Source organism: Musca vetustissima, unplaced genomic scaffold (genome assembly GCF_032173495.1).
Source record: "Musca vetustissima isolate MV318-11 ecotype Yass unplaced genomic scaffold, APGP_CSIRO_Mvet_v1 utg1685, whole genome shotgun sequence".
Taxonomy (NCBI): Eukaryota; Metazoa; Arthropoda; class Insecta; order Diptera; family Muscidae; genus Musca; species Musca vetustissima.
Genome location: NW_026886375.1, coordinates 59116 through 76140, shown reverse-complemented (window position 1 = coordinate 76140; position 17025 = coordinate 59116). Strand labels below are relative to the sequence as shown.

The following is a 17025-nucleotide window of genomic DNA, read 5'->3' as shown; positions in this document are numbered from 1 at the left end:
TCTATAGAAAAAATAGCACCTCAGGAACTGAGGTCGATTTTTTTTCTATAGAAAAAATAGCACCTCAGGAACTGAGGTCGATTTTTTTTCTATAGAAAAAATAGCACCTCAGGAACTGAGGTCGAATTTTTTTGTACAGAAAAAAGTACACCTCAGGAACTGAGGTCGGATTGTTTTCTATAGAAAAAAGTACACCTCGAGAAATGAGGTTGGATTTTTTTCTATAGAAAAAAAATAGCACCTCAGGAACTGAGGTTGGATTTTTTTCTATAGAAAAAAATAGCACATCAGGAACTGAGGTCGAATTTTTTTCTATAGAAAAAAATAGCACCTCAGGAACTGAGGTCGAATTTTTTTCTATAGAAAAAAATAGCACCTCAGGAACTGAGGTCGAATTTTTTTCTATAGAAAAAATTAGCACCTCAGGAACTGAGGTCGAATTTTTTTCTATAGAAAAAAATAGCACCTCAGGAACTGAGGTCGGATTTTTTTCTAATTTTTTTGTACAGAAAAAAGTACACCTCAGGAACTGAGGTCGGATTGTTTTCTATAGAAAAAAGTACACCTCAAGAAATGAGGTTGGATTTTTTTCTATAGAAAAAATGGCTCCCCAGAAACTGAGGTCGAATTTTTTTCTATAGAAAAAAGTTCCTCTGAAACTTAGGTCGATTTTTTTCTCAGCTGATCCTTTATTTGTAATTCCAAATCACTGTGCTTCGTCTATGCCAATAAATGATCGATATGATTTTCAAAAATTATTTTTAGAATATCAACGCGTTTCAGTTTAAAATTAAATGGTCGGAAAACCACTTTAAATTTTTGGCATAATTTTTGTTGTTGTTGAAACTAAATTTTAGCAAATGCAACTACAACAAAATTTAAAAACAAATCTATAATTACAACAACTACGTCATAAAATACAATTTTCAATATCTTTATTTGCGATTCTTCTTTCTACAATGTTTAGCTGTCATTCTTTTTTTTTTTGCGAGGTTGATGTTCTAGGAATGTTAATTAGGAGGTTTCATTGGTTTACCTTAAAAATATGTTTCTCATATTGTAATTAGTTGTTGTTAAGCAGCATGTTTGCTCATGCATATTAGTTGGATGTATTTTGTTGTAAATTTACAAAGAATTTTTTGTTATTGCTGTCAATTCTTTTTTTTTTTTTTTTGAATCTGTTCTGCAAACTTACCTTGTTCCTCTGTTTGTCCTCCAACTTTCGTCGTTTCTGCAGTAGTTTGAGTTTTCTGGCTTCATCTTTGGCAAATTCTCCTAAATCTTTGGTGTAGCGACCATACATCTAAAGGAAATGAAGAGAAAAAGAAGAAGAGAATTTGAAATTAATATTGTTTGTAAATAATGAAATTGTTTTGGGATATTGGATCGTATGATTGATAATAATCCATTGATAGTAGTTATACGCACCCATGTTTAAGATGTAGGATTTGCTGGAGCATGATTTTGTTTAAGGGAATAAAATACCGAATTTTTGCAAATAAATCGATATTTTTTAATAGATAAAAGCTGTTGTCGGCTCTATGGAATTTATTTCTATAGAAAAACATGTAAAACTTAAGAGACTACTGTGTTCATTGTATAAAAAATTTCAGACTAAATATCTTACAGATTTTTTTTTATAAAAAATTATGAACTTAGCAATCAAGAAAAAGCTAAGATCCAAATATTTTATGATAAAAACTAGAAGGAAATGAGGAACTGGGTGCTTTTCAAATATGAGACCTTATGCCCGGAGTGACATAAATCTACAGAAAAAAGTTCGATGTCAGGTTAAATTACAAAAATCTAAACGTTATTAGAACCGAAATAAAATGAATACACTAAAAATGTTTCCGGGTCATGTATTCCATACCATAATACACAAAATTTGTTACTTTTCTCACAAGAGTTTTGGTCCATTTGACCCGTAGAGCGACTAGGAAACCGGACACAAAAAATTGGACATAAATATCATTCGATCACCACCAAATTCTATAGATGCCGTCTTTGATAAAATTTCGTAACAATTTGTATGATATTTGTGACCTCTAGTGTAGAAATGGGAATACTAAACAATATCGGAACACATAGATCCCCATAGAGGAAAAGATATACAATTTCGTAACAATTGGTCCATAACTGTGACCGGTGCATTGTTTACAAATTGTAATGGACAGATGAACGAATCGACTTAGATAATCGAGATATGACGGTCGGTATACTAGGTCTATGACCATTATTTTGCATTGCAGACTTGGGAAGCCACACAAACCTATAATTTGATTTAAATAATTTGAATAGAAACATGAGCGTTGGGTGCGAACATTTTACATTTTAAAACTGACCTAATGTTTGATAAAACGGAATTTTTTGAGATTGGGGGTTATTACGGTTTTTTTTTTGTACAAAATGCTTATAGAAAAGAAATCACTAGAGATTTTACCACTAAAAAAGGAATGATTTTCAGAAATATGGAAATCTACAATTCACTAGGGCCTAGGAAAAAATTAAAAGGATACGTCTTCTAGGGAAATATTTCTATTCCCAAGAATAATTCCTCGAAGTATAAATATGTTATCGGACGTTAGTTTCACAGTTTATATTGATCGATACTTTGGGAAATTTTTCATAAATAAAAAGGAGATTTTTCAAAAAAAAAAAAAAAAAAAATTTGGATAATTAACTAAATTCTCATTTTCCAAAAATTTTAACTATTTTGAGATGTTAGAATTTGTAATGAAAACTCTGGGATAAAGTTAATCAATTAAAACCCTTAAATTCTCTTTATATAAAAAATAGATTCTGCGAGGTCCAATTTAATTCTAGAAAAAAATCAGATATAATGGGTATGGATTTTATTCTATGGGATGCGAAGAGTCTGGAATTTTTTTGTATAAAGACAAAACTGATACTTTAACGTCTCTGTATACTTGGTGGTAAAGTATGAGACCTTAATGAACTGTGGAATTTCTTCGATTGAAAATGGAGAAAATCATAGAAAAAACAATTTTCTTCTACGAAGAGGACATCGATGTCAAGAAAAAATTCAGTAGGAACAGGTAACCCATTGTTTTTATACGCTCCACCTTAGTATGGAGGGTATATTAATTTTGTCATTCCGTTTGTAACTCATTGAAATATTAATTTCCGACCCTGTAAAGTATATATTCTTTATCAGGGTAAAATTCTAACACGATCTAGCATTGTCCGTCCATCTGTTATAATCACGCTATCTTCTGAAGGAATTGAGATAGATCGCCAAAAGTTTACATAGAGTCGTCTTTTGTCTGCAGGCAGGTTCGAGATGCAAGTTCGAAGATGGGCTATATCGGTCCACGTTTAGGCATAGCCCCCATATTTTGGGGTTCTTGAGCACGCTTTTCAACCGACTTTTTTCAACTGAAATTTGGTACATTGGGTTATTTTTTGGGTACCAAATGTCACCACTAAAAATTATAAATATCGGTCCACTTTTACTGGTAGCCTCCATATAACGGTACACCCCATTTACGGTATTTTAAGGGGTTTTAGCGCGTCTTTAAACCGCTTAAATTTGGTACAATGGGTTCCTATTGGGTACCAAATTTCTTCACTAAAAATTATAAATATAGGCCCATTTTTTCGGGTAGCCTCCCTATATAAGACACCCTTAATTTTCGTTAATTTGGGATTCTTGGGCGCGTTTTTCAAACGAAATTCGCTGGAATTTGGTATTTTGTAGTCGCATATGATAAGAAATGTTCCTACCAAAAATTATTAATATTCGCCACTTTTAGGGATAGTTCCCATATAACACCCTTCTTATATTAAAATAGTTAGCTGATTAGTACTGTGTGTAGGGGTTGTCCCCATATAGGCGTATTCTACCATAGTATAGAAGATAATCGTTACTCGAAATTGTCTGTTTTACCCTAAGACGAATTCTAAGACGATTTAGCCACCGTTTGTAATCATTCCGCTTTCTAAAGAAATCGTGGTAAAAAAAGTCGAACCTGACTATAATGAAATAAATCGGTCAGCATTTAGGCATCTCACCCATATAATAATACTTCCTGAAGGAAAAAATTGAGACACAAGGCAAAAATATTGGGTTCGAAATTGACATATGTCGGCCATTAATAAAGGCATAGCCCTCATATAATTATAACCCCAATTATTCGCTAATTCCTACAGTATGTAATCTAAATTGCAGAAATTTGAGGATTGTATATTCTATCATGCTTTATTAGTATCAGTCCACGCTTTGGGGTTTTCATTAAAAATTTCTGATATTTGTATTTGAGCTATATCTAAATCTGGACCGATTTTCACGAAACAACGCAGATATCACTCTAGGCTCAATTCAGTACGTTATGCCAAATTTTGTGCAAAACGAAAGATATATAGGGACTTTGGTGCACCATTTACATGAAATCGGACGAAACTATATATGGGAGCTATATGTAAATCTTGACCTATTTTCACGAAACTTGGCAGACATCATTCTAGACCTAAATGATTAGGCTGTACCAAATTTCGTGCAAATCAAAAGATATATAGGGACTTTGGGGCACCATTTACATGAAATCGGACGAAACTATATATGGGAGTTATATCTAAATCAGGACCGATTTTCATGAAACTTGCCAGACATCATTCTGGGCTCAATTAAGTACGTTATGCCAAATTTCGTGCAAATCGAAGGATATATAGGGACTTTGGGGCACCATTTACATGAAATCGGACGAAACTATATGTGGGAGCTATATAGAAATCTGGACTGATTTACTCGAAACTTGGCAGACATCACTCTAGGCTCAATTCAGTACGTTATGCCAAATTTCGTGCAAATCGAAGGATATATAGGGACTTTGGTGCACCATTTACATGAAATCGGACGAAACTATATATGGGAGCTATATGTAAATCTTGACCTATTTTCACGAAACTTGGCAGACATCATTCTAGACCTAAATGATTAGGCTGTACCAAATTTCGTGCAAATCGAAAGATATATAGGGACTTTAGGGCACCATTTACATGAAATCGGACGAAACTATATATGGGAGCTATATCTAAATCTGGACCGATTTTCACGAAAATTGGCAGACATCATTCTGGGCTCAATTAAGTACGTTATGCCAAATTTCGTGCAAATCGAAGGATATATAGAGAATTTGGTGCACCATTTACATGAAATCGGACGAAACTATATATGGGAGATATATCTAAATCAGGACCGATTTTCATGAAACTAGGCAGACATCATTTTGGGCTCAATTAAGTACGTTATGCCAAATTTCGTGCAAATCGAAAGATATATAGGGACTTTAGGGCACCATTTACATGAAATCGGACGAAACTATATATGGGAGCTATATCTAAATCTGGACCGATTTTCACGAAACTTGGCAGACATCATTCTAGACCTAAATGATTAGGCTGTACCAAATTTCGTGCAAATCAAAAGATATATAGGGACTTTGGGGCACCATTTACATGAAATCGGACGAAACTATATATGGGAGATATATCTAAATCAGGACCGATTTTCATGAAACTTGGCAGACATCATTCTGGGCTCAATTAAGTACGTTATGCCAAATTTCGGACTTTGGTGCACCATTTACATGTAATCGGACGAAACTATATATGGGAGCTATATCAAAATCTGGACCGATTTTCTCGAAACTTGGCAGACATCATTCTAGGCTCAATTCAGTACGTTATACCAAATGTCGTGCAAATCGAACGATATATAGGGACTTTAGGGCACCATTTACATGAAATCGGACGAAACTATATATGGGAGCTATATCTAAATCTGGACCGATTTTCACGAAAATTGGCAGACATCATTATAGGCCTAAATGATTAGCCTGTACCAAATTTCGTGCAAATCGAAAGATATATAGGGACCGTTTACATTAAATCGGTTAAATATATATATGGGAGCTATATCTAAATCTGAACCGATTTTTCCCAATTTCAATAGGGTTCGTCCTTGGGCCGAATAAGTGACCTATGCCAAATTTCATCCAATTCGGATCATAAATGCGACCTGTACTTTGTTTACAATTTAACATGGACAGACAGACAGACGGACGGACGGACGGACATGCATAAATCGACTTAGAAAGTGATTCTATGCATATTCTCAAAAGGAACCATGGGTCTATCTCGATTATTTTTGCCTGTTACAAACATATGCACAAAGACATAATACCCTGTACCACAGTGTGGTGAAGGGTATAAAAAAGAAAAAACGGGTAAACACAAATACTTGCGGAAATCTTTCTTTGTTTGGATAGAAATAATTTGTAGTGAGACATATAGGGCTAAGCATATTTCTCTACGATAATATTTGAAAAGGGTCTGGAATGTGCGATATGATAATTGGAACAATGTAAGACTCACGATTCCTTTACTATCTTAGAAAATAGAGGCAAGCTCGATATAATGTGTAGGTATTGCACATGGTAATTTGTAATAGTCTGAACCATTAAGTATGACCTATAATGAATATTTACTACAATTTATACCTTGAAGAAAAATTAATTTTTTTTTTTTCATTACTAGATATGTGACTCTAAACCGGATGAAGCATTTGAAATGATGAAGAAGGTAGCGCAATTGCATCAAATGAGTTATTCAGCTCGTGTACAGAAAAAGTCCTATAAATGAAAACTAAGATGTTATGACCTGAGAATTTTCATTTTAAATTGTTTCAAATCGCATTTGTGAGAAAAATTTCCTCATATTAAACATTCATTTCAACCCACATCCCATCAAGCGTTCACCTGCCATGACTTTCCATCACCAATACGAAATCAAAAAAAAAAAAAAAAACTATTTTTTTAAGAAATTAATAGATGGATGGACGGATAGTTTAATGACATTGATGCTGCTAATAATGTCGTCATAGCTACCGTTGCTGTTATGAATTTTGTTGTTGTTGTTGTAACGTTTGCCAAATAATATTTTCGCTAGACAATTTTCATTTCGAAAATTGCATTAAATTGCTAATTTGTTTTTCTATTTTTAACGAAAGGCGACAAATGAACAAAAAAAAACACTAACAACAAAAATATAAACACAAATAATATTAAGAAAATATTGAAATAGGTGGTGGTGGTGATGATGATGTGATTGAACAAAAGATGAAGACAGAGACAACAATAAATACATAAGTTTTTATTTATATTTGCAGTATTATATTTTTGTACAAAAATAACAAAAACAACAAAACAAAACAAAAAATGTATATACTAAATAATATTTGCATTGCTCTGTGTGCACTTGTTCAATGTACGGTATTGCTTTTTTTATACCCTTCACCACACTGTGGTACAGGGTATTATGTCTTTGTGCATATGTTTGTAACAGGCAAAAGGAAACGAGATAGACACATGGTTCCTTTTGAGAATATGCATAGAATCACTTTCTAAGTCGATTTATGCATGTCCGTCCGTCTGTCTGTCTGTCTGTCTGTGCATGTTAAATTGTAAACAAAGTACAGGTCGCATTTATGATCCGATTTGGATGAAATTTGGCACAGCTCATTTGTTTGGCCCAAGGACGAACCCTATTGAAATTGGGAAAAATCGGTTCAGATTTAGATATAGCTCCCATATATATATTTAACCGATTTAATGTAAACAGTCCCTATATATCTTTCGATTTGCACGAAATTTGGTACAGCCTAATCATTTAGGTCTAGAATTATGTCTGCCAAGTTTCGTGAAAATTGGTCCAGATTTAGATATGGCTTCCATATACAGTTTCGTCCGATTTCATGTAAATGGTGCACCAAAGTCCCTATATATCTTTCGATTTGCACGAAATTTGGCATAACGTACTGAATTAAGCCTAGAGAGATGTCTGCCAAGTTTCGAGAAAATCGGTCCAGATTTCTATATAGCTCCCATATATAGTTTCGTCCGATTTCATGTAAATGGTGCCCCAAAGTCCCAATATATCTTTCGATTTGCACGAAATTTGGCATAACGTACTGAATTAAGCCTAGAGTGATGTCTGCCAAGTTTCGAGAAAATCGGTCCAGATTTAGATATAGCTCCCATATATAGTTTCGTCCAATTTCATGTAAATGGTGCACCAAAGTCGCTATATATCTTTCGAGATGCACGAAATTTGGCATAACGTACTGAATTAGGTTCAGAATGATGTGTGTTAAATTTCCTGAAAATCGGTTCAGGTTTAGATATAGCTCCCATACATATTTTCGTCCGATTTTAGGTAAATATTGCACCAAAGTCCCTATATATCGTTAGATTTGCACGAAATTTGGCATAGCGTACGGAATTAAGTCTAGAACGATGTGTGTAAAATTTCGTGAAAATCGGTTCAGATTTAGATATAGCTCCCATATATATTTTCGTCCGATTTTAGGTAAATAGTGCATCATTGTCCCTATATATCCTTCGATTTGCACGAAATTTGGGATAGCGTACTGAATTATGTCTGGAACGATGTGTGTTAAATTTCGTGAAAATAGGTTCAGATTTAGATATAGCTCCCATATATATTTTCGTCCGATTTTATGTAAATGGTGCAACGATGTCCCTATATATCCTTCGATTTGTACGAAATTTCGCATAGCATACTGAACTAAGTCTAGAACGATGTGTGTTAATTTTGTGAAAATCGGTTTAGATTTAGATATAGCTCCCATATATATTTTCGTCCGATTTTGGATTTATAAGTAAATTTGGATTTATAAGTAAATAAAGAACTCAAAATGTGGCCGAATGCAAAAACCATACTGAATATTTCGATATTTCGCTTTAAATTTATTTACATTATTTTGTCCCATCGTAAGAAGCAACTCTATACCTGACCAAAATTTAGTATAGGTTGCAGAATGACATGTTTAATTTCATGGTAATGGTTCTTCAATAATGCGACGTCTGTTAGGATTCATCTGTTTAATATACCCACAGTGGTGAAGGGTATCATATAGTCGGCCCCGTCCGACTTTACTACTTTCCTTACTGTTTTTTTTTGGATCGGAATGGTTCTGTCTGCTGGCTAAGTGTCTGTATAAATAAGAAATGTGTATTTCTAGCTAGCTCGAGTACATGTGTGAAAATGTGACGAAGCAACATCTTCAATAATCAATAATTTGTTTGAATACAATGGCAAATGTGTTGGAATTGTTGTTTGTTTTTTTACGGAGCGGTATCGGAAAGTTATGCTATTGTCTAGAATTAGATACACATATTAGAATGTATATGATTATATAGAAATGGTTTATTGAACTTATTTAGGTAAGACCTAAAATGTATTAAGTTGTTCCATAAGTTTTTTCCCTATTCATACCGATTTGAATATCCCATCTTGATCAAATGCCTATGTACCGTTGTCTTGGGAATGTTAGTGCCATCCACTATCTCACGCACACTATATTGCGGATTTTCAGCGAGCACAGTCTTGATAAGGACCGCTTCCGACGTTACTGGTCGGCCGCTGCAAATCAAAATTGGCGGCTCTAAATTTCTTAAATCAATTGCGGACGGTACTGATGGTCGTAGTACCACTCCCGTAAACGGTGCAAATTTCGTCTGCAGTGTCTTTTGCATTATTGCCATTTTAAAGCAACGGAGCATAGCACGCGTAAATGCTTCTTTTGGTTCTCCATATTGAACGGGGCAGAAAAAAAAATTAAAAGAGGCTTTGTCACCAACGAAACGTACTTTGAAAGAGTCTGGGACGACGGAAACCGATGCCATAAACGACTAAGAGATAAGCCTGCATGTTTATATAAGCATAGCCAGTCAGACCAATTTATAGCGTGGCTCGGAAGAAACTTATGGGACAACCTAATAAAATCCTATGCATGGCTCTTGCTTTTCGGGCAATTTTTGTACTAAAATGAAATGAAAAACGTTTCAGAGTAAATAATCTGAAGGCAATATAATTCTGTATATGGGCTGAAATGTAGATACTGTTCATGTAGCCTGAGGTCTTCTGAGCTGAATGGCGATTTAAAGGCCTGTGAGTTTTTAGACACATTGAAGGCCAGGTGCAAAGGGTCTTTACAGTCGATCTGATAATCGAGTCGTTTATTTTGAATGTGGCTTAAGTCCATTTTAGGTTCTGATACAAATCTTGGGTTTCTAGAAAAGTTTAAAACACTTAATATGTTATATATTTTATCATGTCTAAGGGCATAAAGCCAAAGCCAAAAACAAAATTAATACCACTTAACAATATTTTTGAAACAAATTTGACCCAAGCCTTTAAATATATCAATATAAGACGACGTGATAAAAACAAGACTAAATTTCATCTGAAATTCATTTTCCAGGATGTCTTAATAATCCAAACGATGTCCGGAAAGTATTTTGGAATCTATGAACTGAAGAAGAGTTTGTTATGAAAAGAATATACAAAACTTTTTCTATATAAGGCCTGTAGGCTCATTTAACACTTTACTGCATTTCTTTAAGATTAGATTGAAATATTTCCATAAGAGCCTTTTATAAAAACAAGAAACCACTAGACGGAACTTTTCTATTTTAAATACTGCGAGTTTCACTTGAAATCGGGTAGAATTCCACGCTCTACGATGCCTCATGTTGGGCGCCAAATGTCTAGCTAAGATAAAAACCCATTACAAGAAAACCATAGCATTATGCTTAATATCAAAATTTCAGCAAACGAAAATGTTTAAGTTCTCCTCCATGTTGGGCGCCAAAAATTCCAGAAATGACAAACAATGCTGAGGAAACATCCGCGATAAAACGTCAATATGAGAGTCAAGAAAATTGTATTGTTGATATGATGTTTAGGCTACCAATATTTTTATACCCTTCACCACACTGTGGTACAGGGTAATATGTATGTTTGTAACAAGCAAAATGAAACGAGATAGATCCATGAGAATAAGCATAGAATCACATTCTGAGTCGATGTCTGCATGTCCGTTCGTCTGTTGATGTTAAATTGTAAACAAAGTACAGGTCGCATATATCGATTTGGATGAAATTTGGCACAGCTCATTTATTTGGCCCAACGGCGAATGGTGTGTGCTAAGTTTCGTGGAAATCGGTTCAGATGTAGATATAGCTCTCATATATATTATCGTCCGATTTAATGTAAATTGTGAACCAAATTCCCTATATATATATATATATTTCGATTTGCACAAAATTTTATATAGCGCACTGAATTAAGTCTAGAATGATGTGTGTTAAGTTTCGTGAATATCGGTTCAGTTTTCGTCCGATTTAAGGTAAATGGTGCGCCAAAGTCCCTAAATGTCTTTCGTTCAATTTCATGTCAATATTCTTTCGAAAAGGCGACGACTGTTAGGAGACTATGAAGAATATACCCAAAGTGGTGAACGGTGTCCTTACTGTTTTTTCCTGGTGCTATGTTGGGCGCCAAATATCTAGAAAATAAAATAGTACTAGTATTGAAACTTAGTGCTCTATAAATAGAAGAATTTATTCGTCAATCAATCAATGTCCAGAAACTCATTTCATAGAGTTCGAAGTGGCTCGGCTTATTTAGTTCCATAGTTCTTCAATCGTTCATTGGGACACGTTCATTAGTTTGACCAAGGAATGGGAAGATCTAGATAAATGAAATTAACTAGTACCGATCGTTCCGTTGACGGAATAGTTCATTTGAATTAGTTTGAATTTATATTTAAAAATAAAAAAAAAATATTTAGCATAAAAAATATTTTGCTATACGCCAAATAAAGAAAAATGCCTAGAGTGAGCGTTCGTACGCTGTTGCATATTTCAAAATTTATAAAAAATTACATAGAATCACATGAGACAAGGTAAAAGGGGTTCAAAGGTTTTTATACCCTTCACCACACTGTGGTACAGGGTATTATGTCTTTGTGCATATGTTTGTAACAGGCAAAAGGAATCGAGATAGACCCATGGTTCCTTTTGAGAATATGCATAGAATCACTTTCTGAGTCGATTTATGCATGTCCGTCCGTCCGTCTGTTGATGTTAAATTGTAAACAAAGTACAGGTCACATTTATAATCCGATTTGGCTGAAATTTGGCACATCTCATTTATTTGGCCCAAGGACGAACCCTATTGAAATTGGGAAAAATCGGTTCAGATTTAGATATAGCTCCCATATAAATTTTTGTCCGATTTATGGACTTTAGTCCCTGAAAATCATTCGATTTGCACGAATTTCGGTACAGCGTACTGAATTAAGTCTAAAATGATGTGTGCCAAGTTTCGAGAAAGTCGGTTCAGATTTAGATATAGCTCCCATATATAGTTTTGTCCGATTTAAGGTAAATGGGGCACCAAAGTCCCTCTATATGTTTCGATTTGCATGAAATTTGGCATAGTGTACTGAATTAGGTCCAGAATAATGTGTGCCAAGTTTCGAGAAAATCGGTTCAGATTTAGATATAGCTCCCATATATAGTTTCGTCCGATTTAAGGTAAATGGGGCACCAAAGTCCCTATATATCATTCGATTTGCATGAAATTTGGTACAGAGTACTGAATTAGGTCCAGAATGATGTGTGCCAAGTTTCGAGAAAATCGGTTCAGATTTAGATATAGCTCCCATATATAGTTTCGTCCGATTTAAGGTAAATGGGACACCAAAGTCCCTCTATATCTTTCGATTTGCATGAAATGTGGCACAGAGTAATGAATTAGGTCCAGAATGATGTGTGCCAAGTTTCGAGAAAATCGGTTCAGATTTAGATATAGCTCCCATATATAGTTTCGTCCGATTTAAGGTAAATGGGGCACCAAAGTCCCTCTATACCTTTCGATTTGCATGAAATTTGGCACAGCGTACTGAATTAAGTCTAGAATGATGTAGATATAGTTCCCATATATAATTTCGTCCGATTTAATGTAAATGGTTTACCAAAGTCTCTATATATCTTTCGATTTGCACGAAATTTGGCATTGCGTAATGAATTAATGAATGTATGTTAAGTTTCTTGAAAATCGGTCCAGATTTAGATATAGCTCCCATGTATATTTTCGTCCGATTGAATGTAAACGGTGTCGTCCGTTTTTACAAATATATATATATATATATATATATACGCTTATAATTGATTTTCATAATTTTGTCCCTGGTCCTTTAAAAATTCGACGTCTTTTAGGTTTCATCTGTTTGATATACCGAAAGTGGTGAAGGGTATCATATAGTCGGTCCCGTCCGACTTTACTGCTTTCCTTACTGGTTTTTTTCTAATTCTCCAGCAGAAATCAAAAAACACCTCTTGAAACTTCCATATGTTGGGCGCCAAATATCCAAGAATATATTTCGGTATAGAAAATTATTAAAAACAACATTCAGCTTCAAATATTTCGATAGTGAAAACTATTTATATAATAAACATCAGAAAATATATATTTAAATTATTTTGGAAAATGCTGAACAGAAGAATGAAATAATTTTTGCCAGAAAAACAATAAATGCTGTTGGGCGCCATGTTAAGAACAATCAGATTAATATGTGTTAGTGCAGGTCAAGAGACAATGTAAGAAAAAAATCACACGGCAGTAGAGAAGAGAAATTCCAGGAGAGAAGATCAATTCCATTTTTAGCGCTTCATCTAATTCAAAAGAGTTTAAATTCTATATGACGTTGGGCGCCGAATGCTAAAGTTGATTGGAGGAAGAAAATGTTTGAATTAAAAACTGACCCCTTATCATGGGATCGGATAAACATGTTTTAATACCACCACTCGAGTGTGGAAATACCTAGGAATCTAATCTATGAAAGGAAATATTTCCATTTTTTTCTTGATTAAATAAATTAGAATTTCTGAGAGATTTTAAAACAGAAAAAAATTTAGAAAAACTAAAATTTTCGTAAAAAATCATTTATATTTTACGTTGGGCGCCAAATAAAAGCGCTATAATATTTATTACTGAATTTATTAGCTCTTATGATTTTATTCTTTAATCAGAAATATCATAATAAAATAAAGAATTCGATATACAGTCGAAATCGTTTATAACTACAACGATATATTGGTTATAATTACTCATCCAAAAGTCCCGGGAACAGTTCTGCCCTTAATTTGATATCCTTTAAAACGACATATCACTTATATCGATCAATTTCGCCGGTCCCTTGAGATAAGAGATTACGACTTTAAAATAGTCTAAAATTCAGCATTAGATAAGAAACATAAGCTGCTGCTTCACGTTGGGCGCCAATTACAAGAAGATTATTTTATATTTTTTTTCTTTGAAAATGATTCAAAATTGAAAAGATTTTTTTTTGTTAGTGAGCAATTTGAATGAAACACAATATGGATATTTGATCTAAGAGAACATTGAACCAGAATTGGAAAAAATATATAATTTAAATATATTTCTTATTTGTTTTTTTTTTAATGCATTCATGATTTATTATTTAAAAAAAAAATATATATATATTGTGAAGACATTTTGGCATTGTTCCGGATCTTTACAATGCAGGCCGCCAGACGAAATATATTTTTTTTTGTTGTTGTTTGACGAATCTCAGAGGCTTTGCCTGCTGCTGAAAAATTGTCGTCTTTACAAACAAATTGTCCTAGGCAGATTTGTGGACAGACAGCCCGAAAAGACGACAGCAATGGCAGTGACATACAAATCCAAGAAGAAGATATACAAGAGAGAAAAAAAAATAAATTTGCAAAAACAAAAAATAAATCTCATAGAACCGAAGCGATTGCCAACATTGTAGGCCAAGATCAATATAGACGCATATGTTTCTTAAAATATGCAGCAGCCTACATACAACATGAATGGATGTGTGAGTATGGGTAATTTGGTGTAGATGATCGAAAATGATTAATGAAAGCTCAAGGACGTGTATTACAATTTATAGAAAGGGAAATAATGTGAATTTAATTTTATTTACATTCTCCACCAAAAAGTGTCCTTCCGTTTGTAGCTTCTTTAAATATTCGCCGGAAACCCCGAACAGTACAAATATATTATCTCGATCAAAATAAAATTCTATTCTATTCTATTTGGGTACCTCAGTCTGTCTGTTGAGTTCGCAATAGTTAAAATATAGTCTGTGTAGGACTGAGGAGCTGTAGAGAGGTCCGTATAGGTATTAATGAGCTCTATAGAGGTCCTTATAGGTACTGAGGAGATCTAGAGAGGTCCGTATAGGTATTAAGGAGCTCTGTAGAGGTACGAGTTGATATTAAGGTGCTCTGTAGAGGTCCGTTGTGGTATTAAAAAGCTATAAAGAGGCCTGCGTAGGTGTTACACTGAGGTCCGTCGAGGTACAGAGAAAATCTATACAGGTCCGTGTCGGTATTTATATGCTCTATAAGTTCCGAATAGTTACTTAGGAGCCCTATAGAGGTCCGTTTAAGTCTTGAGGAACTCTATAGGGTCCCCTTCAGATAATGCGGAGGTCTGTAGATGCCCGTGTAGGTATTAAGGAGCTATATAGAGGTTCGTGCCGGTATTAAGGAGACCTATATAGGTACGTGTAGCTGTTGAAGAGGTCCCTCTAGTCACTGAGGAGCACTATAGAGACACGTGTAGGCCCTAAGAAAGTAAATACAGGTCCTTACAAATACTGAGGTCCTCTATAGAGGTCCGTGTTGTTATAAAGGAGCTCTATAGTGGTCTGTGTATGTATTAAGCGTCTCTATAGAGGTCTTTATAGGAGCTACATATATAGGGGCCCCTGAGGAGCTCTATAGAGCTCCCTGTCTGTATTAAGACGTTCTATAGAGATCCGTGTCGGTATTAAGATGTTCTATAGAAGTCCTTATAGATACCGAGGGGCCCCAAAGAAGTCTGTGGTGTGGTAGGTATTAAGGAGCTCTATAGAGGTCCGTGTCGGTATTAAGATGCTCTATAGAGGTCCGTTCAGTTACTTAGAGCCCTATAGAGGTCCGTTTAAGTCTTGAGGAACCCTATAAAGGTCCTTATAGATACTGAGTAGGTCTGTAGATCTCCTTGTAGGCATATATAGAGGTTCATGTCGTTATTAAGAAACTCTAAAGAGTTTCGCATAGCTATTAAGGATATTCCTCTTGTTCCGTATAGGTCCTGAGGAACTACATAGAGGTGCTTATAAACACTCAGGACCTCTATAGAACCATATCGGTATTAAGATGCCTAATGAGGTCCTTATAGATACTGAAGAGGTCTATAGAGGCACAGTTTTAAGGAGGTCCGTCTAGTTACTGAGGAGCACTATGGAAGACAGTGTAGGTCCTGAAGAACTATATAGAGGTTCTTATAGAAACTGAAGAGCTCTATAGAGGTTCGTGTCGGTATTAAGATGCTCTATAGAGGTCCAATTTGTTATATAGATCTACAGAGATCTGTGTAGATATAAGGGTGCGCTATAGAAGTCCGCCTAGTTTCTGAGGAGCTCTATTGAGGTCAGTGTATGTCTTGATGAACTCTGGAGACATCCTAATACATACTGAGGAGCTCCATAGATGTCCGTTTCGTGATTAAGATGCTCTATAGAGGTCATTTTAGATACTGTGGAGCTTCAAAGAGGTCAGTGTAGGTATTAGGAAGCTCCTTATAGATACTCAGGAGCTCTATAGAGGTCCGTGACGGTATTAAGATGCTCTACTCTATAGAGGTCCAAGTTGTTATAAAATTGTACAGAGGTCTGGGTAGAAACTCTATAGAGGATCTTATAGATACTGAGGAGCTCTATAGAGGTCCGTGTCGGTATTAAGAGGTCCTTATAGGTACTGAAGAGGACGGAGTATTTACGGTAGTGCATTTTAGAGTTCATTTTATATACTTAGGAGCTTTATGGAAGTCATTATAGATACTGCGGAGCTCTATAGAAGTTATTATATGTATCTTATAGATACTGAGGAGCTCTATAGAGGTCCGTGTCGATATTAAGAGGTACTGAAAAGGACGTAGTATTTACGGTAGTGCATTTTAGAGTTCATTTTATATACTTAGGAGCTTTATGGAAGTCATTATAGATACTGCGGAGCTCTATAGAAGTTATTATATGTATTGCAGATCTCTTAAGCGGTACTTTCAGAAGTTCTTATGGGTGATTACAGGAGTTAC

At 34.8% G+C, this 17025-nt stretch overlaps 1 protein-coding gene across 1 annotated transcript in view; it reads right to left on the bottom strand.

The window, feature by feature from the left end:
• Positions 1-1195: 1195 nt before the first annotated feature.
• The window catches only part of LOC133333858 (chloride channel protein 2-like), a gene marked incomplete at its 3' end in the record, with an annotated part of 35078 nt that continues 19248 nt past the window's right edge, over positions 1196-17025 (bottom strand). Inside the window, exon 2 of the mRNA XM_061542167.1 lies at positions 1196-1303. Coding sequence (XP_061398151.1) covers positions 1196-1303 — 108 coding nt within the window. The remainder of the gene's footprint in view (positions 1304-17025) is intronic.